Source organism: Marmota monax, unplaced genomic scaffold (genome assembly GCF_021218885.2).
Source record: "Marmota monax isolate L192 unplaced genomic scaffold, Marmota_monax_Labrador192_F-V1.1 WCK01_AAM20220418_F8-fsc00025, whole genome shotgun sequence".
NCBI classification, from domain to species: Eukaryota; Metazoa; Chordata; class Mammalia; order Rodentia; family Sciuridae; genus Marmota; species Marmota monax.
This window is the reverse complement of record NW_026691950.1, coordinates 929,187-955,794: the sequence shown is the minus strand read 5'-3', so window position 1 is coordinate 955,794 and position 26,608 is coordinate 929,187. Positions and strand designations below refer to the sequence as shown.

General features: G+C 44.7%; 1 protein-coding gene across 2 annotated transcripts in view; it reads right to left on the bottom strand.

Moving 5' to 3' along the window:
- Positions 1-25,762, bottom strand: part of Klf3 (KLF transcription factor 3) — a 33,732-nt gene extending 7,970 nt beyond the window's left edge. The window contains exons 1-4 of one of the 2 annotated variants that reach the window (XM_046448041.2): positions 25,323-25,762; positions 10,270-10,365; positions 3,802-4,288; positions 3,006-3,159 (exon numbers count right to left, since the gene is read on the bottom strand). In XM_046448041.2, the coding sequence (XP_046303997.1) occupies positions 3,006-3,159; positions 3,802-4,288; positions 10,270-10,326 (698 nt within the window). In that variant the 5' untranslated portion in view covers positions 10,327-10,365; positions 25,323-25,762. Of the gene's footprint in view, positions 1-3,005; positions 3,160-3,801; positions 4,289-10,269; positions 10,366-16,052; positions 16,837-25,322 lie in introns of those variants that run through there. The other variant, XM_046448128.2, reaches the window with a different exon arrangement.
- Between the last annotated feature and the right edge of the window lie 846 nt (positions 25,763-26,608).

Here is a 26,608-nt window from a genome sequence, read left to right as displayed (position 1 = left end):
ACTCCGGAGAGTGAATGTAAAGCAGTGGGGGCGGGATGGAGAGAAAGTCTCTCTCTCTCTCTCACACACACACACACGCACGCACGCACGCACGCACCACGCACTTACAAATAATGGGGAGAACAGAGAAGCCAGAGGTTTACAGACATAATTTTTTAAAATGCGGAATTATTAATTTACAATCCTTCATAAAAAAGAAATTTATCAATTTATTTTTAACTTTCAACTCTAGGAAACCAAATGCCGAGGAAGAAATTCAATGGTTAACTATATCTCCTAAGTCTCTGGGATATGGGGCAAATATCTATCCCAGGATAACTTTAGAAATCTCTTGCAATTTTATTGGATTTTATGGGACAGGAATCTAATAGTTTCAGCACAGTGATTACGACTGCTTTTCCTAGCTGTGCATCTGGATACACTGAAAGGTTTTGGGCTCCAACTTTAAATTCCAGTTCTGTCACTGATAGCATCTGTGATGCTGGGCCAGGTACTTAATTTCTTTGTAACAGGCGCGATGATTGCAATGCTACCTCAGAGGGCTTTTGGGAGACACAGTATTTTCTTCAAAGGTTATTGTGGGAAATGTGTGCGAAGCCCCAGAGGTAAACTTCCTAAATGATAGCTGTTGATAGGGTCTTGAGACCTCACAGTTTTCTGGTCTTCTAACTCCTCATTCTTAAGAGGTGGTTCAGGATTATAACCAAGAAGTGAGAACAGCTATCAAGTATCAGATACCTGATCGCTGTTTATCTGGTCTTTGTTTTGAGTTAGGCTGACCTCTCCTAAGTTTGCTACAATACAGATGTCAGAGCAATTGGATCCTTAAGCTTTTTGTTCTACATACATCTTCACATATGCAAATATATAACAAGAGGCATTTGATATACCTGTGAGTGCTGTTAATGCTAAAGTTCTAACTCTAGGATCAAACAAATGAATTTTAAAGCTGTAACCTCAGTCTTTGGGAAGAGGTGCTTCCTAAGGCAAATATTCCTGGGTCTGCCTCACTGCAATAGTCCTGGGCTCTTGGTTCAAGTGATTCGTTCCTAGCTAGCTGGTTTCCTATGTGGGCTGCTACTGGGCCCACTCCAAGACATTACTTAATCACATCTGTAAGAGAATTACTTAAAGAGTCCATGTCCCAGTTGTGGCTAATCTGAATTTTTTTTTCCTTCCCTTTTGGAGCAAAATGCATTCTTAGGTCAGCATTAAAACAAGCACATTACTCATTCCTCATTAAAAGCCATGGGGTTTGAGATCACCCAGAGAATGGGAGACTGCTTTCAAGTATTCTTCTAAAATGTTTTGAATTATAATTCAGAATAGCCTAGACTTTGGACAATACTTTTTCAGTCAATGGATCTCTTTCTATGTTGGTTTTTGGCTTTATTTAGTTACATGGTATCTTTTCTATCACGGGGGCAGGAATTACAAGTACATGTTACCTTGCCAGAGATACCCCTCATCATCAGAAAGAGGTGATTCAGCCTATAAGATGTGACCATTTTACTCAGTCACTGTGCTTCCTTTTACCTGAGTGCTTAAATAGATGCAGTCAGCTCCTTAGCCCTGGACAAGACAGCAGAGACAGCACTTATCAGGAACAGATCAAGTGCAGGTCCCCACAGCAAACTGTGATTAAGGCCATTTAGCTCATCAGTTCTATATTTACCCTGAAGGAAACAATTCCTTTGCAAATACCTAGAAAAGTCTCTTTAGGGAAGGGCACTATGTAATTGTGAGTGGTAATAGTATACAACTCTCTCAGACAGTCTCCCTGCTGGCTGCTGTAGCTGGGTAAGAAGATGCATTCTTGTACTTCATCTATCAGGGAATAAATGATAACAAAAACAAAAAAGACTGCAGCTCACTGCAGGGGAGAATTAATACGTGGGCTACCACGAAGGCATCTCCCCAAGCTAAATGTGGGTACCATTAGATTATATTTGAAGTCACTAGAAAACACCTCTTCTAAAACCAGAGTCTTTGATTTGGCTGTTAAAGTGTGTAAGAGAAAGGTAGAGAAGAGAAGTGAAAAGATGGGTAGAACATTTATTCAAGGTGGAGAAAAAAGTGATACGGGAGGAAGATGATGGTGGGATCCAGCAGAGACAATGACTATTGTCCTTGAACTAGGCCACTGAACTGAAGCACCACAACATAATTACAACAGCAATGATTCTAATCAATAATGAAAGTAAAGAGGAGTGATTAGCCCAAGGTCATATACGTGGTGAGCAGCCAGGATTCAAAGGCCATCTTTGCAGTAACCGCAAACATAGCCTGCAGAGTGACCACCCGGGCAAGGCAAGGATGTCTACAGTGGCCAGTCCCACATGGGATACTATTTGACCTGTGTCAGAGCACACAGCACAGGCCTCCTGCGGATGGCAATTCTACAGGGCACGGAACACCCTGCAGGCAGCTATGAAGATCTGAGAATAGAGTCCTTTCAGCACTGAGCTTCTCTGGGTCTCAAGAACAAGCTTCTGTTGCTAGCGCTGTTTACAGGACTCATTTTGGAGCGCCTCTTTGGGGCTTGAGGCTGGCTGGAAGACTTTGATTAAAGACATCTCCCATAACAGACATATCAGGAATGATACCTGAGAGGAAGAATCTGTGTGTCCACGTGAACCATTTCATGACCCCAGCTACGTGGACTCTCTAGAACACCAGATCCAATCTATGCAAGGATTCGCCCTTTGCACAGGAAAACTATGCACACAAGCCAGGAAGGATGGAAAAACAAACAAACAAAAAAGATTTATGTGGTGAGTTGAAAAACCATGGGTGACAAATTCACTGAAAAGCTGAGGTAACTGTTGTCACAAGGCTAGAAAGTGCAGTTTTTGGAGAGTCTCTGTCTTTGACCGTAGCTACCGTCCACTAGATGCAACACAATGTAAGAAGTTCCTGGTCATTCACAGCATGTCACGTTTGTAACCTGTCTTTCCACTCCAGATCCCAAGATGCAAAAGCCAGGTACGCCTAAATATACTTACTCTTGCAACAATGCTTGAGGGGGGGACACCGAGTTCATTAAAGGGGGTGGTGACATTTCTTCGGGATAATAATCTGTTCTCTGTGGTTCAATCCCAGGTTCAATTTTAATTTTTTTCTGTAATATGGGCTTCTCATATGATTCAATTACAGGTACTAAAAAATAAAAAAGGAAAAGTCACTCTACATATAATTTGCCAATTTCAGCTTTTAAATGCTCACTGCATAGCTCCTATCTATAGCATTAATGTGTGAATATTTATTTGCCTTTGGCAGGATTAGAGCAAGAATAAATTTGTGAGAGATTGTTTCTCCTGACTATTGTTTTGCCAGCAAGCAGCAAACATAGGGACCTGGACTTCTTTGCAGAGATTCTTCCTTATGAATTCTGGTCATCTCTTTCAACCTGTAGTCTTGTGTCTGACCAGCTGGTAAACAAGGTGGCTTTTCAGAGCCACTATTTATCACTGTGACCAAAAAGTATTTACTAAATGCCTTCTGTACCCCAAACCATGTTAGTATTCAATAAAACAAGGTACAAAATCAAGATTTTTTACTATCCCAAGGCTGACAATTATATAATGAAAGCAATCATCTCAGGATAGTGAACAGCCTAACTCTCCAATATGGACTCTTCAAAACAAAAAAACAAAACCAAGGAAGTGCCTTGGGCAGATGAATGTTTCCTTCCCAGAACTCAACAGCTTTGCCTGTGCCCCTGCCCCCACCCCCACGCCACTGTCCAGGGAAAACCTGGCACATGAAGGGGTCAGCAGCTCTGGCGCCCGCAGAACTCACCTTGCATGCTACTGTTTGAATTTTCCATCTCTTCTGACAAGGAGACCATGAGCGGCTGCTGGAGGTGGCTGGTGTACATGAAGGGGACGGGTTGCACCACGACTGGCTGGATGACGGGCAGAATGCCCGGGCTCCGGATTCCGTGCCGAGAGAGGGCAGCTGCCATCACCGGCGGCATGGACAGCGGCACACTAAAGGGCTGCACGCCAGGGGAAGGGGGTGAGTACTTTTTGATGGGCGGGCTAGAAGAAGGCATGCTCAGCCCAGGGGACGCCCTCCTGTGAGAGGACGGGAACTTGAGCGAAGAGGGAGAATTCCCAGCCGAGGGTGGCGAACCCCGCTTGTTCACCGTGAGGTCCACTGGCTCCATCTGTATTCCGTGTGACAGGCCCTCTGGGGTCTGAAAGAACTTATCGGGTAACGGCGTGGAGTAAATGACCCCATACTTGTTGGGCTTCATGGGCTCCATGTAATTAGATGGGTAGGACTGTTGGAAAGAAGGAAAAAAAACCACACATGTCACCACAGTCAGATGAGAAACGTTATTTGCTTGAAGTACAAAGTAAAACAACAATATCTAACAGGGCACAATCACATGGGCTTTAAAAACAGTTCACATATATAATTGATCCCCCCACCAAAGACCATGAGAGAGATGGTCTAGCAGAAACGTTAGAACCAATAAGACCAGTGTGGTCCTGGGATATGTGGGAATCTGTAGTTTTATTCTAAGATTGCCCAGTCCAATGTCAAGGTTGATACCGGGTGAGGCTCTAAAGCAGGTTGTATCACAGGCTTGTGGGTCTTTATTATTAGGACTCAGTGTTAGGAACCCCCGAGACCCAGCCAAGACACATTAACCTTGCTGCTTTTCTGATGGGACTTCTTCAACTGGCAGAAACTCTCTAGCTTTAGTATCTTTAAACTCTGCAGGACATGAAACATTTCTTATGCTAATAGTACCTTCTGATGGGTTCCAGCTGTGAACAACCCATTCTTAGAATGGTAGAGGCAGGAGGTTTTCAAGTTCAAGGCCAGCCTTAACAACTTAGGGAGACCCTCTCTCAAAATAAAAATAAAAGGGTTGGAGGTGTAGCTCAGTGGTAGAGCACCCCTGTTAAACTCCCAGTACCAGGAGCTGGGCCCCCCGGGGAATGAAGCAGGAGTGGTTTTGACTGACTGAGAGCTCTACTGGGACCATACCTTTCCTCTCTGGACCTAGACTATGTGCATCTCCACCTGACTATACATCAGGATCACCTCCTCTTTCTGAAATTCCAGGTGCCTGGTTCCTACTCCAAGCAACTGAGCATCATCAGAGTACCCAGAAGTAAGGGATTAGCCAGTGAAACCTCTTTATTATCTAACTTTGTTTGTCTTTATCTGGTTTTGATGTCAGTTCCTTATCCTTATGCTTCTGTGTTTTGTTTTCTTCTGCTCTTTCTGTATCTGGATCATGATAATCTGTATAATCTCCCCAAACAGCAGCAGGGTGCATGCCCACGGGACACCTATGATACCCAAGGAGAATAACATTCATTGCTTTAAAATGGTTATGTGTTTATTTAAATGCAAGAGAAAATGGTTCAATTTCTTATAGTAGTGATATATAAAGAGTTCAAAGCCAGACTCAGCAAAAGTGAGGTGCTAAGCAACTCAGTGAGACTCTGTCTCCAACTAAAGTACAAAATAGGACTGGGGAGTGGCTCAGTGGCGAGTGCCCCTGGGTCCAATCCCTGGTACACCCTGTGCACACCAATAGCAATTCTAGAAAAGAAGGCAAGAAAAATGACTGACTAAATATCAGAAGTGCAGGTGCTTTGAAGGTGGGTACCCAAAAATCCAACTTCCTGGAGGTTGTGAGGTCAAAATTGGATTCGAAGAGATAAACCATGTAATGAGCTTAACATAAAACTTGACACACCAGGTTGTCTCAGGAGTCCCTTCTTGTCCTTACACAAGAGATGTACACTGTAAGGGGCTGTGAAATTCCAAACAAGGCTTCTCAAACTTCTCTGTCCACTCAAATTCACTTGGGCATCTTGTTAAAATGCGGATTTTGAATGACTAGGGAGCAGTCCAAAGTGCCAGAGACTACTTTTTGAATAGCAAGGCTCTAAATGACAGAATAAAGATTGACTGAAGTGGGGGGGTGGGGGCAAAAAGAATTGTAACTGCTAATACTGCTCAAGGACAGGAAGGATACAAAATCAGGAAATACAAAATACACAAAATTTTAACACCAGCTTTGAGTTATATGTCAAGGTTTGAATGAAGATGATTTCTACATTTCTTTAGAACCTATCACAAAGAAGCACACCAACAAGTGAGAGGTCCAAAATACACAGTAATATCAATATTACATATGTTTCAATTTAAATATTAACCAACAAGAAAAAGAATCACAAGGTTCACTAGAAATTATTATAGATGACGCATAATGAAGAGTTCAGGAATTAATTAAATTCAGGGAAGAGACAGACTTCTCCTAGTTCTAAAGGACTTGAACGTGCTTTTTATAATTCTCCAGAGGGCAAAAGTCCTGGTGCTAGCAGAAAAGTTCAGGAAATGGAAGGCAGCATCGATTCTATTTACCAAAATGTAGCTTCTCCCTTATTTTCAGCCCTATTCTTCCAAGACCTCCCTCTGACCTAGATTTTAAGGCCAATAGTCATTGGCAGCTAAATAGGAAGCAAAATGAGGACATACTTTCATTGCTGTCATTGCTGGATTTTTCTATCCGTGGCATGGGTTTAAGGCAAATAGGAATTTAGAACCTTGGGGGATTTGTAAATTTAATATTCTCAGGTTTCTCAAGCCAGAAAGGAGTCATCACAATGAAGCTCAGTTTTAGAAAAACGCAGTTTTTACCAGTAGTTTGCTTTCAAATGCATGCCCCCTCCCCTACTGGACATGTATTTCTTCTGAAGTGCCAGGGAGACATATATATGTCGCCAGTCACCCAACTCTTGAGTACTAATTAACTATTTCCAGTCCAACTGCCTCACAAAAGGGTGAAGAAATGTGGTCCTCCAAACCAGTTCACTGGCAAATTGCACTGCAGTGTTTACCAGAATCTTCTCTGAGCCATGTTTACTTTAATTATTTGGGTGGAGCACGCAGCTACTGCAATCAGCTGGCAACCATTTGGATCTCCACAGAGTAAGGACTGATACAGGGCTCCATCTGGGTGTGCCCCGGGCGAGTCCACTCTGGTAACAGTTGCTTCCCTTCTGCTCCAGACCATTCCTATCTTCTAACAAAGCAATGCAAATAGGCGTGGCTGTACTGGTCCTAAATCCAAATCATTGGCAAGGGTGGATGAAGCAGAAAATTCGTTGTTTGTGGCCATGGAAGGACATTCAATGCCGACCCCCCTGTTCTGGAACAGACCATCCCAAAGACAAGACACGATCAAGTTCTACCCCAACCCCCAGACTCATCAAGGGAGGAAAGGGGTCTAGTTTTCAAAACCATCTGTTATGAAGGAAAGTTCCTTCCTTCTGTTGGAACATGCACTCAAACATCCACACCTCCAGCGTGTATGTATTCACTGACTGCTGCTTCTCACTGGAATGTGAAGCGAGGGCCTGGCATAGGTGCTCAATAAACACTTGACGACTGCTTGGAGCAAATTAACACGCTCTCAGCAGGCCTTCACCGATGCCAGGCTAAGCAGAGGACCAATTCTTTTGAATCTTGGCGGGGGGGGGGGGGGGTGAGGGGCGGAGAGATATTATGTTGGGGAAAAAGGCAGAGGGTTTGGATAATTTTCCCAAAGGTCTACCACTTTATACCAAAATGAGAATTTCCATAGCTTCTTATTTTATTAGGAAAGGTTTTGGTGAGTTTTCCATAAGGAGCCTGTTTAAGTGGGCAGGGTGACTGAACACATCTGGAAATGACTTGCCCCTCTGTGCAACCAAAGCAGAAGGCTCTCTTTCTACTAGCCCAGAAAATCCATGGAAATTTAGTTAGGATGGAGCAAGGGAAACTACTGGTTCTAAGTACCTCTCAATCTCTAAAGAGTCCGAAAGAAGACAATATTCACAAACCAAAAAGAAAAAAAGAGGAACACACTTCTTCAAAAGTAATCTTCCCATAGGAACACAAGATATTTATAAAAAGATATTTTTTTAAAAATTGGCTTTTTAAAAAACAATTTGCTTTCTGACTTCCTGAATCAAATCCTTTAAATTTTCAACCTTTTTAGAAATGGTAAAACAAACAAACAATTTCTTTACATGTGCATATTTCACAAATTAAAAAAAAAAAAAAAAAATCAAGGCTCAGGGACCTGCTGGAGAGTCTGCCAACCCTGGGGACAGTGAGCAGCAAGGATCCCTGGCACAGACCTGGAGGGAGGGATACTCCACTCCTTGTTCTCACACATTCTAACAGGGTGATCCAAAGCCTCAGAGCACAAGCTTAGCAGCAAATAGTATGAAGGCTTATATTTTAGTAAGAGAAAAAATGACATTTTTCACTTTTTCTAAGCTATGGCAAAATACCAAATAAGCAGATTGCTTCTGCTGGGCTCTTCTTTTAAGGGGTGGGGAATAAAAATATTTTTATTCATAAGTGGGACTTTAAAAAAATTGTATAAATGTCCCATGTTGCCTTAAAATTTATAACATACACTTGAATAGTCAAAGACTCTGACCCTCGAGCCAAAGACTGAATTAAAAAGAAAAAAAGAATAATAAATTAGATTCATACAGTGCATCTATGAAGGTAAAGAAGATGAAATCTGAAGATGTAATTAAGAGTGGAAACCAAAGCTCTTTATTTGACTTTTTAAAACAAAAATAATTACAACGCCTTACTCTTCTAATGTTTCAGTTAACTAAAATTTCTTCTCTGAATTAAGGGGAAAAAAAACCCTTCATTGTAAAGACTGACATTAACTTTTGGTGAAAATATCTAATTAAATTTTGTAGGTGTCAGTTGAAATCCAGCACATGAAGGAGAAAAAGATTATTAGCTGCAAAAATATACTTCTACATATTTTAACTTCATGCATTAATACAAGTTATAGCATTACAAGTTAATAGTTACTTCCAATTTATTTTATTTCCCATTTTTCACTTAAGTGCATTTCCTTTCACTTAATTATTTCATATCAATTTAGCAATGTGGATCTTCATTTTAGCTGGAAATGAGGCTCTTGAGCCATATTTCCATGCTTGATTAAAAGCACTGGAAGTACACCCAAGAGTGAAACCCATCAGTGATGGTTCTGCATCATTTGTCAAATTAGTCATATTCTCCAGCACTGAGAACCTATTCACATTTCAAAGACAGAATTAATGGGGAAATTGTTTCACCTTAATTTTCCTCCAAGAGGACCCTGCATGGCTGGGGGAAAAGGGGTTGATAAATGGTAGCATGGACTAAAATCAGAAGTAAATTTACTTTTTCAATTAATAAAATTATTATTGCTTGGTTATTATCACATTCAGACACTCGGTTATCCAGTTATCATGCTGGAATGTAAATGTCATTTCCTTCAAGACGCTCTGACTTAGCTTTTCATTACAGACACTGGTAAATACTTCACTGGCTTAGTAATATCCATGGCAACTGGGTTCCGAGGGCCTCGAACTGACCCCCGTGTATAAACAGTTTTGGCAGGAACCTCCCTCAGCCAATGCACAAGGATGATCTAATTTTGCAAGCGTGTCATTACCAACCTTCGGATACACAAACCCGGGCCAAGTTTTTCCCCTTGTGAATATTTTCCAAGCCCGAGGAAGAAAAAAACCAAGACAGAGTGGGAGCATCGCCTTGTTGTTCAATTATCACTAAAACAGATCCGCTCTAGTCTAAGCCACTCCTGCTCTTAAGTCAGACACCCCTCTGCCCACCACGTCTCCTCTTCATGGCACTAGTACCGCACCTACATAAACACCGGCACTAGTTGCTAGTCCCCTGGTGTCTCACAGTACCTAATGGTCTGGCTCGGGAGAGAGGCCAGCTTAGCAGGAGGACGTTGAAGACGACAGTGGACATAATTCCCACCCAGTCAGATTCTTCCCAGTGAAATGAGATTCTGTCCTCACTGCCAAGTTCCTTCTCTCTGGCTTCTCAGTCATCTCTCATGTGGTCGCAGCCCCTTGTGGCTGTTGTCGTTGATTTTTAAGCGAATCATTTTATTCTTGATATGGTTTTACATACAAAAGGTTTGGGGAGTTTTTTAAATCTACTTCTGTGACAACCAGATTCTCCTGTGGCCTAAGAGTTATGCTGAGCATGTCTTGGAGGGTGTGGGGCACACACCGAGGAAGCAGGGGTCACGTTCATTAAGGGATGCAGCTGCTGCTGAGGGGACACACCTCTCATCTGTTACTGCTCTACCTGCCAAATGACTGGCAAGTGGTGAGTAACTTCAGGGACTGACACAAGACACACCCATGTTGGTATGACTCGGAATAAACAAGGAGAGGTATTCAATCCTGGAAAACTTACCACCGAGACAGGGTCCATAGCCTCTTGCTTGACAGGCACTGGGTCAAACATGAGCATTCTTTTAGTTAAACCTTCTAGGGTGCTCTGGTGTTTGGCCTAGAAAATAAAACAAGATGTCCATTTAAATTCCAAGGTCACTTTAGATATAAACTAGTAAAAGTAAAATTTCATACTCTATACATCCCCCCACCCACCGGGCTTGGTCTACCTCTTTCTCTCTATGCTCAGAATGACTTGAATTTGTTTCCTTTACCTACGAAAAATGCCCTTTTATGTAATTAAAACCATACTCCATGGTCATAACCAGATGAGGGTCGACCAGCATCGCTAACTCAAATACACAAGCCCTGATATTTCTGGAACAATATGTACAACCTCTTTTGAGTAGCAAAACTTGCATAAGATCTCGCTGGGTGACTCAACAGAAGTTCACATTACATAGGACTGTTAAACGTCTTTTCTTCTCTATGTTCATCACAGAAACATGGGAGAGGGGAGATGAGCCAAAAGAAAACCTAAAACCAACCATCCTTGTTTATCCTATCAAACCTTCATTCTAAGTGGGAGCAAAGAATACATACTATTTAGTGCTTATAATTTCAGTTAAAACTTTATTGTGAAAAACACTTCTTTTTTTTTCAGTAAGGATTATTCTACAACAAATTCAGCATGTCACTGTATAAACAAATCAATTTATTATCCCCTTTACCAGGCACTTAAGTTGCTTCTAAATTTTCACCATTATTTATACTTGTATCTTCCTGTTATGTTCATGAGTTGTTTTTTCTTTTCTTTATTAGCTTTTAAGATAATTTTTTCTGTAGAAGAATTGTTGGGTTAGAAGCATGTATATTTTACAAAACATTCTGTTGGTCTCAAATGACAAATAATAATAATAAAAATAATAATAATAATAATTATTATTATTATTGGTACCAGGGATTGAACCCAGGAGTGCTTAACCACTGAGCCATATCCCTAGTCCTTTTTATTTTGGGACAGGGTCTCACTAAGTTGCTTAGGATCTAAGTTGTGGAGGCTGGCTTTGCAATCCTCCTGCCTCAGCCTCCCTAGCTGCTAGGAATACAGGCCTGCGCCATTGCACATGGCTCAAATGACAAATTATTTTTTTAATTACATTGATTTAATTACTAAAGTAGAATTCATCTTTACCATTTACATTTCTTTGAGAAATACCCAGTCAGCTTGAGCCCTACCCTCTCTTATTGTTTTCTAAGCACATTTTACATATGAAGAACATAATCTTATCACTTCTTAGGAAATTACCCTAATGTAAAGGAAACATCTACCCTCATCCTCTGCTATGCTTCTCTTCTGTTGTTCTACTTTTTAATCACACTGCTTTCTTTTTTGTTCTATACTGGTCCACTTTTAATACTAATCTACATCAGGTCAACTGCCTCTTCACAGCCCACAGAATCACTGCCCAGCTACCACACGGATCCTCAGAAACCTGCTTCAGGTACTTACTATGCAAATTTGCTCAGTGCTTTGATTAGAGGCAAGATCTTTATACCTCACCCTGGCTTAAGGGGCAAAGCGAACAAGCTCTAGCTTTGAGTTCTACCTGAAAAAGCTGCAGAAGTCCCAGATTCTGGGTTACTTCCTATTTTCAGTATCACAACCCTTCACCCCACATCTTCTTGACAGCAACTCTGTAGTTTGCTGTCTATGCTCTATGGGTCATGCTAGTCCACCTTCATCTACAATTGTGGAAGTATAATTGAATTATTTGAAGGAAGCCTGTTCTGAGTCTCATGATAGCATGTGAACTTCATCCATAACACAACACATGACCTTCACTTCCAAAGGACATTTTCCTACATCACAGGGTGTATTATAATCTACAATCACAATCTGAATACCAGGCTGCTCAAATCCGCGGTGCCACTGCCCTCTTATGAGTAAACCCAGCAGGAACAAACCAACAGCCAGTGAAAAATGGACGACTTCATAATGAAGGATGAAAATCCTTTCGTGCCTTGAGATCTATTATTAACCAGTCCCAGCATAGCATGTTCGAATGGTCATGGTACCAAGAACTGTTATCCATGCCCCTCATCAGACTGTAAACACAAGGTGAGATCCCTTGCTTAGATGGATCAAGTCAGATGACCTGCTGCCCTGCCACAGGCTCCCACCAATACCCCCTATACCCCAGCTTTTAAAATGAATGCACTTACAGATTCATCTAGCCCATCAAGATGGGATCTCCAGGCAAACCCTTCTAAATAAAAGCATTCACACCCTCAGGTGTGAATGAGGGAAAAGAGCCCTGATCCAAGCAGATTGCAACCTGTCATGGGACAACTCTTTGCAGGTACGATGCAGACCACACCCCTGTATCTACTTCTCAAACTTTTAGGATGATCAAATGAGATAAAAAATAAAACAAAAACCACAAGTGGGGCACAGTGGCCCATGCCAGGAATCCCAGTGAGTGGGGAGGTTAAGGCAGGAGAGTTGCAAGCTAGAGGCCAGCCTTAGCAATTTAATGAGGCCCTAAGCAACTTAGTGACACCTTGTGTCATAATAAATAAATAGGGCTGGGGATGGAACTCAGTGGTAAAGCAACTCTGGGTTCAATCCTTAGTATCAAAACAAAACAAAAACAAAAGGAACAACAAAAAAGCCCAGAACCCAAACCAACAAATAAACAAACAAAAACCCACAAAAAGACAAAAACAGAAGTCAGGTGTGGTGGCACACACGTTAATCCAGCTACTCCGGAGGCTGAGGCAGGATTCTGAGTTAGAGGCCCACCTCAACACATTAGCAAGACCCTGTCTAAATAAATAATTGGGGCAGAGGGTGTAGCTCAGTGATAAAATGCCTTAGAATTCCCAGCACAGCAAAACAAAAACAAACAAAGGTTTTGCCCTCTAAATTGTTTCTGCCAACAAGTATACATACAAGTATATGCACAATTTTTGGAAATACAGGTACATGCTATACACACAAAACTAGATTGGTTGGTTTCAAATTCTGGAGCCATATTTGATATTTTCTAATAATATACGTAGCCTTAAGTCAATCCCCCCACCCTTCAGTAAAACTGAGATTAAGTTCAGTACAAAAGTTAACAGCAGCCTCCGCCCTATACTGGGCCTCACACAGGGGCTTGTCATTTCACATCTGGACTACCGCAAAGAGCTTCCCAACTGGGCGGGCATCTCCATACTAGCTTACCTTGTACTGTGTATACCAGTAACTGCAGCATCGAATTCATCCAGATGATGGGCTGTGAAGTTCCTTTGGGTTAAAATTTTAACTCTACCCCTTACCTCAGCTAGCAAGGACTTTGTCTAAAGCCTAAGGCATTGACTACTAAATCCTTTTAGAAATAACACTGCTGTATCTTATCATTTTAAGACAGTATTTAAATCAGTGTTGTCCTTTAATTTTGACATTTTATCTAAATCTGTAAGACTGGTAAGAGAAACAAAGTCAAATATACAACACTGGACCTAACAAAACCAAGTTTATTTTTATTGGAAAACTACAGAGTATGTTTATTTGTCCAGAACTCTACCTCAAAGTAATTCAAATGTGATGAAGAGATATTTCTAATTACAGAACTATTTCATCTAATAAATTCAGGAGGAATAACAGAATTAGAAATTTTTAAATGCCTAGCTAAATAATGCATCACTGGACAATAAAAAAAATCTGCAAAATTCAAATATTGCAATGAACAGCACCAAGTTCAATGTCTGTCCATATAGCTAACAGCACTTTGGTCTCAGTTTGGTAGCTGTGAAAATGACTTAAATGATATTATAGTGATAATCACAGGCTATGGAACAAGAAAATGTAGGAAGCTAAGATAGAAAGGAACCAAGTTTAGGAAGACAATCAAATACATTAACATAATCAGGTTTTTGCTTATTTATTTGCAAAAGAATTTCTACATTTTGAACTAACCACTTTGTCACTGGTCTAGAGTTTATGGATTCTGGTCTAGAATTAGAAGAGTGACTGCAGTGTCTTCAAGGTGCCTTCCACAGAACTAAGAAATAACTTCACTACTGCAAGAATTAGAGTCCCTCATTTGGTGTCCATTGTTATCCATGGGCAGCTCAGTGCTCTGGGGGATATGATCAGAATGCTTTAAAAGAATGCTGAATAAACCAAAAATGCTACAGAAAATCTACCACACAACACCAGCAGCAATCTTAAGTAGAACAGTAGGTGGCGCACTAAAACAGGTATTAGAGCCTAGTGCACGCAGCCAACTGAGCAGGCCAACCCCAGGGTCTTTAAATCCACTGGGTTTGAACCTGGCTGAGGATGAGGCATTCTGTGAACTCTGTGAACCTGTGGGTATCACAGATGAGGAGGCCTCAAATACGGCTCTGTTTTTCCTATTTTCCAATCACATGCATTTACATCTCAGTTACATTCAACTTGCTGAGCAGAAATATATTCTAAACCAAGTAACCCCAGGACAACAAAACTGCAATAAAAACAAAAACCAAACCAAAACAAAACAAAACAAAAAAACAACAGAAAACCTTTATGTTACTGAGGTACCTACAAGCAAAAATACAGGATATCACCACTGCCAAAATAATTTCCTACAACTGGAGCAATTATGTTATTTTACTGGGAAGGACCCATAAAACTGAATTTCTCCTAAAAAAAAGAAAAAAAAAAGAAACAAAGAAAGAAAAAGCATTTCCCTTCAGATTCTCTCCACTTCTGACTTTTCAAATGTCAAAAAGGGTCAGATTTCTGTCAAAATGCAAAACTGTGGTTATATATTAAAAACCTGGCAAATCCCTGACGTGGATTCCAGACTATGGAACAAGCAATATAGCTCTGCTTCAGAGCTGAGGGAGCCCTAGGAGGCCCCCTGGACTTCGGCTTCCAGAGGGAGGAGGCATGAGCTCCAGGCTCAGAAACACAGGGTCCTTAATGGAAGGCTGGTTCTGCGGTTACAAGCTCCTCTGCAGGGAGCTAACTGGTCTAGAGCGTTTTATTATAGAAACAGCCTTATCAACGACAGCCCCCTGCTCAGAAGCTGGGGATGGACGAGGGCCGGAGAAGGCAGAGTATGAGGGATGCTGCCCACCCCCCTTCTGGGGACGGAGCAAGACCTGCCTGACATTCTCCTTTCTTATTCCTTTGTACTATGTCCTATTTCTTTCCTCAGATCCTCAAAGAGTTCCAGCTTTACCTTCTCCCCATCCAGTCTGACCTAAGGTTCCCCACTAACCTGCTTCCCTCAAAGCAAACTTTCCTAGCTGACTCCCCCAGGTGTTGAGATCAGTACCATTAAAGCAGCCATTAAACCATCTCTAAGTATCCTCTCCACGCTCCTCAGTGTTTGGAATTTACAGGAGGAAGACTGACCATCCCCTACCCTTCACTCCCCAGAGGGGGTTAAAATAGTAGGTGTGGGTGAGTTTGTGGGCAGGCGCACCCCGGGGTGTGTGTGTGTGTGTGTGTGTGTGTGTGTGTGTGTGTGTCCGTGTGTCCCTCTCTCAGCCAGAAGGACTGCCAGGCAGGCAAGTGAAGTCCTTGCAGGTAAAACTTCCTTACCCAGGTAACTTTTCTCTTTTCACTCTTTTAACCCAACTCTTTGAAAGCTGCTGATGGGTTTAATCATATTCAATGGCAGTTGTGCTGGCCCAAAATACAAGGGTACCGATGACACATGGGGGCAGGCATAAGTTGGAAGGTTCATCGAGAACAGTGAAATGCTGGCACCTACCTGGAAAGGCATCCCGTTTTCATACCACCCAAGGATTTCCACCTACCTCAGTCTTCTATTGTTGGTTTGAAAGGAAAAAAATTCCACGAAATATGTCCCAATCTCTGCCCCTCATAAATTAGTTATTTTGCATTAATTTGTTTTATAAATGGGAGAGAAGTTAATTATTTTGTTTCAGATGAAATAGAATGATCCAGTGAGCAAACAATCCGCCCTCTCTCCTCTCTCAGAGAACAAGCCACCCAATTTTACTTTCCTGCCTCCACCCATCTGCTCCACCCCATGGAGAATTGCCAAGGGAGTCCAACTTGTCCAAACAGGACATGGCTTCAGATAAGATTCTGCCCACACCCTGTACTTCGGAAAGACCAAGTGAAGCAATTGATTTTGCATGTAAATAAGGACAGGTGCAAAGGTAACAAGCAAGCAAAATCCCTACACATTTCCAGGCTGGGGCTCAGCAGAGCAGGGGTGAGTGCGGGGAAACCCAAACCCATACTCCCCTTTAGAGCCACTCCTAAGTTCAAGGGCACCTGGTTAGAAGGCCACACCCTTCTTCAAAGAAATTTTAGCAAACACGAATCATTTTCCCTACTAGGGTTACACACTTGTTTTCCTTCTTTATGCTCTCTGCCGATTTTGTGCTTCAGTTTTAAGGGCAGGCAACCCAAGATAAACTGAAAAATACCCACACTGTCTAATCCTGCTGTGCACATAGCTCCCAAGCCTCGCCTAAGCCCTCACAGTCCTCCTCTGTGCAGCGTTATATAATCAAATCCAGAAGGGCTGTGTGAGGCCACATGGCCTCTCATCTGCCTCTGCTCGGTGCCCTCCCTATCACTGGAGACCCACCCCACTCCACCCTGCAGGGCCTCCACCCATGCAGCCCCACCCTGAGGGAGTGGGAGGCTGGGAGGGACCGACTGGCTCCAGGCAGCAGCCAGTTCCTGGAAATTCCGGCCTGAACAAGGATGGCTGGAGCCTTCCACAGAACCAGAAAGACCGTCAGGGAGGTGGCAGTTCCCACTGCCCCTGAGAATCCCCCACTACAGTTTATCTCACACAACCACAGGACCTTTGGATACAAAACCTCTAGCTAACACTGCCCTGTCCCTCCAAAAGTAAACAAAAAAGAAACAGAAAGGCATTTGGAACCACTGCTATTCAACAGGGCCCCAACCCAAATCTTCCTCCTCCTGGCTCCTGCCTCCAAGAGGCTGCCCTGACCCTCCCATTTGCCTGATTTTGTCATTCACCATGGAAACCTCAGGTCATCTGGGAAGCCTCCCTCACCCCCTTTCTTTGCCTCTCTAGTCCAGCCCTCAAGGCCAGGCCCTAGGGCCTCACACCCCTGTCCTTGAGAATTTACCCCAGCAATGTAGCCCACCCCCTAGTCACCTCCAGTTTCCAGTTCTTTTTAAAATCTCATCCTTCCCAAGCTTACACACCCCCCTCCAAGGGGACCCCAGGGCTTACAGGGTGGGTTCAGGTGCTTGGCACCCCCTTCTAACTGGTCACCCCCTGCTCCAAAAAGTGCCCCTCATGCTGGCCCCCCTGCCTCCCCCTCCCTGCCCCGGGTCTTTGTTCATTTTTGGCCCTGATGCTGGGCAACCGGCGAGGAATGCCCCCCTCCCCTTCCGGCTTATCTAAATCCTCCTAATTCTTCAAAGACCGGCTCAAGGCCCTCCCTCCCCACCCCGGGCAGCCAGCTGAGGGCTCCCTGGTAGATGCCAGGCCACCTCTTCTTACCTAGATTTGCTTTATTCCCTCAAAGGCATGTACAGTACCACCAGCAGGACTGAGAACACCTGATGGCCAGGCAGGTGCCTCGCCCTGCCTAAGAGACTGCCTCTCCACTCTCCAGGAGACCTGGTCCCTTCAGGATCTGTTTAGGAATGCCACCTTGGTTCATGGGTCAGGCCCAGGGAACTAACAGGAGAAGCAGCCTGAGCAGGGAGGGGTCCTGCACCACTTCCCTTTGGATGCACTTGAAGTCTCCTTAGGAAAGAATGGGGGTGAGGGAGGGCCTGGCCCCACAGGAAACCTAGTGAACCAGACTTCCTTTAAGAAACTCACTGTCCCTAACCTCAACCTCACCTCTCAGGGTCCTCCAGAGTCCTTACTGGTATCATTCTCAAAGAACCTTTTATAACCCACCCTGTGAGGTCTTCCAAACAAGTCAGTGTCAAGGTCTCTATTCTCTGTTTTAAAATCCAAAATAGAAGACAATGGAAAGTAGGAGGTGTGCACGGGGACAAACACTGGGCTTTTTCAAAAGGACACTTCTATTAACCAAGAAACACAGAGCTAAGTGACCCCCCCCCACCACCTTCTGCTGGTCAGCACCACCTCTGAGACAGGTAATCACAGGTATTGTTCTTTTTCACACTGACTGTGTCACTTAATGCCCAGGAGAGGTGTACTACTGTCTTCTCATTGGATAAGAACACCGAAACAGAAGTCAATTAACCTCCCAAGACCACAGGGCTGCCAAGCTGGAGAAACAGGATTTGAACCCAAGGTCATCATCCGACTTTGAGACTGGTGGCACTCCACTCTATCACCTCTCCAAGCAGAGGGCAACTAGACTATGAACAGTAAGAGTGGGATAGTCTTACAGTCGCCAATACACATGATTTCAGCCACTACCAAGTGGCCCCAGCTGCCACCTCTCTCCTTGAGAGAGCATGCTCAGATGCTTGGACGCAAGATCAAAGACACATTTTGAAGGCCCCAAATTAGGCTATTATTCTTCCTTAGCCAATGCACCTGCAATTGGTCCATAAAACTGCTGAGAAAAATTGGCAGCTTTACCCAAGTAAATACGGAAATCCTCATAATAACTGTACAAAGGTGGAAGGGTCAGGTCCTCATCCCCATTTTAGAAATGAGGAAATGGAGGAACAGAGGTGAAACGACTCGCCCAAATTCGCAGAGCTGGTTGGAGTTGCAGCCAAGTAGAGAAGTGTGCCTGCCTGCAGACTGGGGCTCTTTCTGTTCTGCTTCACAGTCTGCGTGGTGGGACCCAGTTTTAGGTGAAATCGCCTCATCCTGAGGTCACTCCACAGCACAGAGGATGTGGGTGTGCACACTGGTCTGTGTTGAGCAGTGCCATGGGAGGTTCCTACTGGCAATTAAGATTTCAAAATGCCTTTTCAGGTTAGATCACGGCAGACCTACTCCATCCTGTGGCATAACTCAGAATAATGATTGCACGTAATTTGAGATTAGCACTAATGAGTAGGTGCTCAATAAATACTTGGGAGATGAATAAATGAATGGATGTCAAACTACACTTCTCACATGCTAGGATGAAGTGAAGGGCAAGGGCCCTGGAATGATTGCACAGCAGGTGTTTCCATGGAAAACCGGTTGGGGGGGCCAAAGTCAGCCGGAAACACCATCTTCTAAAATGCGAAGTAGATGTGAAAACTTTGGACGCTTGGGAAACAGAGAAAAACTCCCTTGTTTGGAGAACTAAGCAGAACAGGAACTTGATCTTACTAATGAAAATACTTTAGGGTGCAAAGTTTTGGAAGGTACCAGTGTACAAAACGCAAGAACAGATAAAGGAGTGGATTTCAGTGATTAAACTCAAAGAACGGTAGAAGCAAAAAAGAATGACACGTAGGCCAACTGAGAACAAACCTTCACTGGATTCACAGGTCGCTCTCCAGGGTAGAACGAACTAACCTCAATACCCAATCCATGGCTCCTCTTTAGATTTGGCCAAACTCCACGGATTGGGGTTGAAGACAGCTCAACCACCCCTGGCGGGATCCTCAAACCTTCTGGAGACTGGCAACCACCACTGATATGTCCTAAACTAAGTGAAGCTCTTTATAAAGTCTCCTGGAAAAAGGGCACCCCTTTCCTGGAAATCAGGAGAAGAACTAGACCCAGAAGTTCCGCCAAATGAACTGGCTGAAGAGCCACACAGCTTGGTGTTCTCTGTCTCTAGCCCTCCTTAACTAGCTGGGGAAATGATAATGTATTCAGCCTACCAACACAATGGAATGAGTTTCAAAAATCTCCAGAAACCTGTTATGCTTAAAGAAAGAACTTCACTATAAACACTCTGGCCAAGGGACACAAAACAGACAATTTCTTCAATGTCCCATGAAAGATTGTTATATTTCACAATCAGCACAGGCCAACTGAAGGGTAGACAGACATTTTTTTTTTTTTGGTGGTGGGGGGGGGGGTCTTGGGAGAAAACACCTCTAGTTCTGGTTCAGAAACTGTGTCTACAGCATTGTGTCTTTTATTACTACTAAAGTTCAAGGAAGGAGAGTTTGGGGTTGGGAGAGCAGGGCTACCTCCTTTAGACAATGCCCTCCCTTATCAGGGCAGACTGCTGTCTGGTTTCCTGTCTCAAGCTCCAGTGTGACTGCTTAAGATGAGAAGCAGGGCCTGGGTCTAAGAAAGGGGCAGGCCAGGCTTGAAAATGAGAATTCTAAAGACCATCATAATCCTTTCCCAAGTCACTATAAGAGGCACCTCCACTAGAATAGCACCTATTAGCAAACCAGGTATCAACTGTTCTAAGACTCTAGAGATTACTATTACTATTATTTTTAAAATAAAGCTAAACCAAGGACAAATGAAGCAGTTCAGAAAGAAGCTCCATTTCCAGAAGAATGTCATTCCTAGTACTTAAAGGATGAGGTTGCTTGTATTTATTTATTTTTCTTAAATACAACTGGGTGTGAAAATAGAGCAAGAAACACTGTCTGTGAAAGCTGCCACTGTACAGCAAAAATGTGGATTTGGAAAAATTAAGAAAGGCAAGTACTGAAAAGCAGGATAAAGAAACGGAATGGAATTAAATTAGGAATGATGATTTACACTATTGAGATAAAATCAGTATTCAGTTTTTGTTTAAAATAGTAGCTATTAGAATAATTTCCGTCTACTATTTTGTACAGCCTTTAAAAGCTGGCAGAGATTTTCCTGATAGACTCCGTTAGACCCTAATCATTCCTATTAATTATCCCCCTCTCCATACCAAAGAGGAAGGAATGACCTGGCTAAAGCCACATCAACATTCTGCCTACCAAGTCTACTTGGATGGTTAACAACTTTAGAACCCAAAACCAAAAACCTTGCTTCAGTTTGGGATATTTCCGAATTTCGGTTTAAAGGCCTCTTGTTCTACAAGTCAGCCTAATATTTCAAGTAGTTTTTCCCAAAGGAGAAAGGGGGAAAAAAAAAAATCTTACTGGGACACTCTAAATCTCCCATCATTTCTCAAGGAAGATAAACAGTAGCCAACTACTTGATACCAGTAACTTAAACATCAAAATATTTTATACTTTCCTTTTCTATATGAAAGAGTATGATGGGATGTGATATTTAAAGCCAAAGTTCTATTATCAACAACATCTGAGAGTACCAGGCCTGATCTGCTGCTTTTGCAACTCTTTGAATTGATTCCATTAGAGGACACTATAGATCTGTCCTTTAGATTTTAAAGAAAATCCCAAAGTGAGTTTAAAAAATATGCTTTTTCCTTCCCAACCATTTCTTTAAAATTAAGTTTTTGAAGATCCAAGAGAAAAATAATTTCTTAGGGTAGGTTTTAAACTTAACCCAGAAATTGAAATTCATGACTTACAACGGACAGAATATTTTTAAAAATTGGAATTATAAAAAATTTGTTGCTAAAAAACGAACAAGAGGCATTCTTCTTCTGTTTTCAAAAATATAAGATTAAAAATTTCCAAACTATCATTAAATGAATTTCTTATTGCTAGTTTCCCTTTCCTTTGAGCTTTTTATTCTTAAAATGGTTTGGAAGTCAGATCCAGAATACAGTAAAATCTTTGTCCTTCAAAAATTGTCCTGGTATTTTAATCTCTCTCCTTAAAAAGCAATAATCCTGGAATTTTTTCAATATATGCTTTGCTTGAATTTTTTTCCCCAAAGATTCTCCTTCAAAACATAAGCATGACTTAACTCAGCCCAGGTTGCTAAGACTGCTTCAATTCTCCACTCACTCATGAAAGCCTACCTTGGGCTGCTGTTCATGTTAACAAAGGTGGGTCACATCTTCCAGATAACACAAGGTCTTCTCTACTGTAAGGTGTTAATCCTGATCCAAAGTTGACAGCTTCAGGGCAAAATGCCTATCTTAAAACAAACACCTGGCCCACCTTCACAGAATTATAAACACAAATCAGGACAACCTCCTTTAGATTTCTTTGCCAATATGCACACAAATTTCTTCAAATCACAGTGTGGCAATGAAAAATTTAAAAAGGTAAAAGTATTGATTCACCCATATAAACACAGTGGAGCGAAGGGTGTATGTAAAAAAGGTTAACTGACTTCTCATTATGACATAACACAGGCATCTTGAGCAATCGCAAGTGTGTAGAGACATGATAACTCCCTGGGAGGGGATGCTGAGTTTAGGGGCAGGGATCACAGCCTGGTCTAGGCTACTGATCTACCAGAAAACAGCCTGAAACAGGAAAGAGCACACATATGCCACTTGGAATGTATGACGCAAACCCCAGCCTTGAAACAAAGAACAGGAAACAGCTCTGCTGGCTGTGCTGGAGAGAAAGCACAGAGAAACATTTAGCCGGCCCTCCCTGACCCTATATTCATGAGCAGCTGGAGTTTTTTAAAACAACAGGGGGGTGGAGGTGTTTGTTCTATGGGTGTGAATAATAACACCAGCTTTATACTGAGGACCTGCCCTATTTACAAATAGGAGCTGCCACATATAGTAAACATCCTAAGTGCACATGTGATTTTATCATAGTCAAGCTGCAGAGACCTTCCAAATTAACACCAGCCTCCCTCCTGATTTCTTTTGTCTCTTTCTGCTCTATCCCAATAGCTAATCCCTGGCCCTAACCAAATTTGGGGGGTCGTCGGGGTAATGATGACCTTACAGTTTCGTGTCATCAAGAAGAAAATTAAGATACAGCCCTGCTGTTAAGAATTCAGATTACAATTGGGTTACCCCACATAACTGAAATTGGGCCAGTTTTAAGCCTCCTTTAGTCACAGAACTAAATTCCAAGACACAGACTGTGGGCCACTGAGAGTCACCCAAATTTTCACTGTCTTTTTCAAATGCAGTTAACAGACATAGTTGCCCAGAGATGCTCATCTGTTCTACATGTTCAAACACCTCCAGAAATTCACATTTTGAGATGTGATTCTGTCCCTGACATTTCCATTAATCCAAAATTGTAATGCAGTCTGCAGACTAGAGTACCAATTTTTATAGGTACTCTAAAATACCTGTTTCCTTTAAGGGTTTTTAAGGTAACAAAGTGCATTTATAGTCCCATTCTCATTATTTATCTTCCTCTTGTTAGCCAGAATGGATTAACTCAGGTTTCCACCCTTAAGGATTTGAGGATTGGTGTATAGACATAACCACAGGTTAAAAGGGGGGTGGGGGATCACTGTACCCATAGCAACAAGATTGGGTTTTAATTTAGAAACTTTGCAGTGAAGAAAACAATAGCTTTCTCCAAAGCTATGCTGTTGTTTTATATCTGACAAGGTTTTGTGGTCTAAGCAGCTACTTTTCTTTGTTATTCTCACAATGCAAGTCTTATAACTTGCATTCTCCCTCATGCAAGGCCAAATGTTGTTTATAGAATATCTTCATTGAACTTAACCAATACTACCTTAGGCTTTTTTCTCCTAATAGTTCTACAGCAAACCCCACTGACTGTAAAAATTGAGAAATCAGTTTCTCTAGGGAGTTTAAATCAATCAAACATCTTATTCCGGGTTTCTATTAACAGCCCAAGGTTAACTACCATGCATACTTCATGTTTCAAGCCAAGGAAATCACTTGAGGACTCTTTCTTTAAACAATACCACTAACTTGCAAAATTCTGGAAATGTTAATGCTACCAGATTTTTTTTTCTTCTAAAAACAAGACTTCCCTAGGGTGAGGCAGATCATCATCCAGATGGAATTCTCATATAAACATGTTCCTCAAATTCATACATAAAACACTCAGAAAAGGGCAGCACAAAACTGCTGTGAAAAACCTATAATGAACAACTGCCTATGCCCCACTTGATTTTGCTTAATAATTCGATACTAAAGGTAAATGAAATCAGAATACCACTTCATACTTTTCCCCATACACCAGACTCCTGTGAACATATAATCCATGTATTTAAGGTGTCGTGGGTGATATTAATGGGAAAATAAATTTTGAGTTAACAAAAATTCAGTGCAAAATGTTTATTTTTGTAAAATACAAGAATGTGGGTAAATCCCATTTTACATTTAACTCAGTTAATTAAAAAAAATGTCTTAGTAGATTCTTCATGTAGTATCACCGTATATTGCTGTAAATCTTAAAGCAGTAAAGTGTTTCTGTTATCTGCCAAAGAAATGGATATGACAATTCCAGGTCTTATCTGCTATCTCCAAGACAGCCCTCTGAAATGTTAGGTAGGTCCCAAGGATCCGGGTGCAGGGATCAGTCCCCGGTCCCCTCTCGGCTCGAGTCCCTAACGCTGCAGGCGGTCGCCTAGGGCGCTCTCCGCCTCCAGCCACGCTGCAATCCTTGCTCCAGGCACTGCGGCAGGTTCTCTCCGTGCCCCCAGGAGGACTCCAAACCCGGTTGGCTCTTTTCCCCTGCCCGGAGGAGCCAGACGCTCCGGCAGTTCCCGGGTTCCAGGACCGAGAATGGGATGCTCCTCCAGACCCAACTGCCCCAAGTTTCTTCCCTGAGGGGCCAGAGGCTGCTCCAAGTTTGCTCTGCAGGGCGAGCGGTTGCGCGCCGGGTCCAGGGAAGGGGGGCGGGGGGCGCGGACGGAGGGCGGGGAGGGGAAGGACGCTGGAGCCCGGGTGTGTGCTGGGGGTGGGGGGACAAGAGGGGGAGGAGCGCGGCCCCGGAGCTACCTTTCTCCATACAACGCAGCCACACGCGGAGAGCACTGGGGTTTCTGGGGCTTTGGAGGGAACCGCGAACGGGCGGGCGGAGGCCGGGGGACCACACAGGTGAGCCCCGGTCCTCGCCCTCCCCGTGGCCGCCGCGGGCGCTGCGGGACTCGCTCCCCCGCACCCAAGATCTGCACGGTGTCTCCCCAATCCCACACTTTTGGCCGCGAACCAGGGGACCCCCCCTCCCCCTCGCTTCCCTCCGCCCCCACTCCTGGCTGCTCGGAGCAGCAGCACTTTCCCAAGCCCACAGGCAGCCCCCGCTGCACCCCAATCTATTCCCTGCGCCCCCCCTCCATGAGAAAATAAAACAAAACCAGACAAGGCAAAAAGGGGGTCGCAGGAGCCGGGGCAAGGAGCAAAGGTAAGGAAGAGGAGACTTACTTTGCGAGGCGCGGTGCTGAGCGCTGCCGGTGAGAAATAAAGGCCCAGATCCCGGCTGCCGTGAGCCCCGCGAGTGCAGTAATGTCAGCGGTCCAGTCCGGGCGGCGTTGGCGGCTGCAGCCGCAGGGGACAGGGACCGGGACGGGCGCGCGTGCGGCGCGGTTCGGCTCGGCTAGGCGGGCGCTCGCGTTGCGCTCCGGCTCGGGCCCCGGCTCCGCGCGGCTCCGCTCCTGGCTCCCCTCTGGCTCCTGGCACCAACTCTGGGCAGTCACATGACGCCGGCGCCGCTCGCTCTGCGAGCCTCCCGGGGCTGGCGGGGTAAGTAGAGGCTGGGACCCGGGGTGGGAGGGTCAGGGAGGGGAGAGGGAGCCGCCGCGGCCGCCCGGGCTGGGCGGGTCCCCACCCACTTGGGTGGAGGCAGCCGCCAGAGGGGTCGGCCGAGTCACTCGCGCAAACACGCACCCCGCCCTGCGCCCTTCCCCCGCCACCCCCGCCTCCCGCGCCGCCTCCGCCCCGCCCCGCCCAGTCACCCGGGGACGGCCTGACAGACACTCATTATTCCCCGGAGCGGGCGCCGCCCCGCCGGCCGAACCTGTCCCGCGAGGCGCTGCGCGGCCGTGGGGCTGGGCGTGCGCGGCGCGGCCCCCGCCCCGGCCCTCCGCCCTCGGCCCCCGCCCGGCCTGGCGCGCCCAGCCCCGCGCCCCAGCCGAGTCCCCGCCCGCGCCCCCTCCCCGCGCCCTCCGCCCCGGAGCCCGCGCCCCGCCCGCCTGGCCCGGCCGCCGCGCCGCGCCGCGCCGCCGCCCGAGCCCGGGGGGAAGGAAGGGCGGCGCTGCCCGCTCCGGGCGTCACACGGCTGCAGCCCGCTGCGCCGCTTCCAAAACACACAGCCGGGCTCGCGGGAGAGCCGAGGCGGGGGACCCTGGCGGCCGGGGCCATCAATCACCGGCTCCAGCGGGAAGGGCGGCCCCGGGCGCGGCGGGAAGGGCTGGGCCCCGCGGCCAGCGCGGCCCCTCCTCGGCCAGGCACACACTCAACTCTGAAAGAAAAAACTGCGAAGGCAGCAGTGGTGCAGAAGTGGGTGGACCTGGACGGATTCGGGAGAGAACGAGCGGCAGCTGGGGCGGGGGGTCAGTTGGAGAGGCTTCGAGCCTGAAAGGGTCCCGAGTTTCCAGGATCAACCGGACACCCTGTAGGCGCGCTCTTTCTTTTTGCCCTGGGGCTTCGGGGCCCCCTCTTCGTCTGCCCAGCGTTGGAGTGGCCTGGGCGGCACCCCCCAGGCTCGCGGG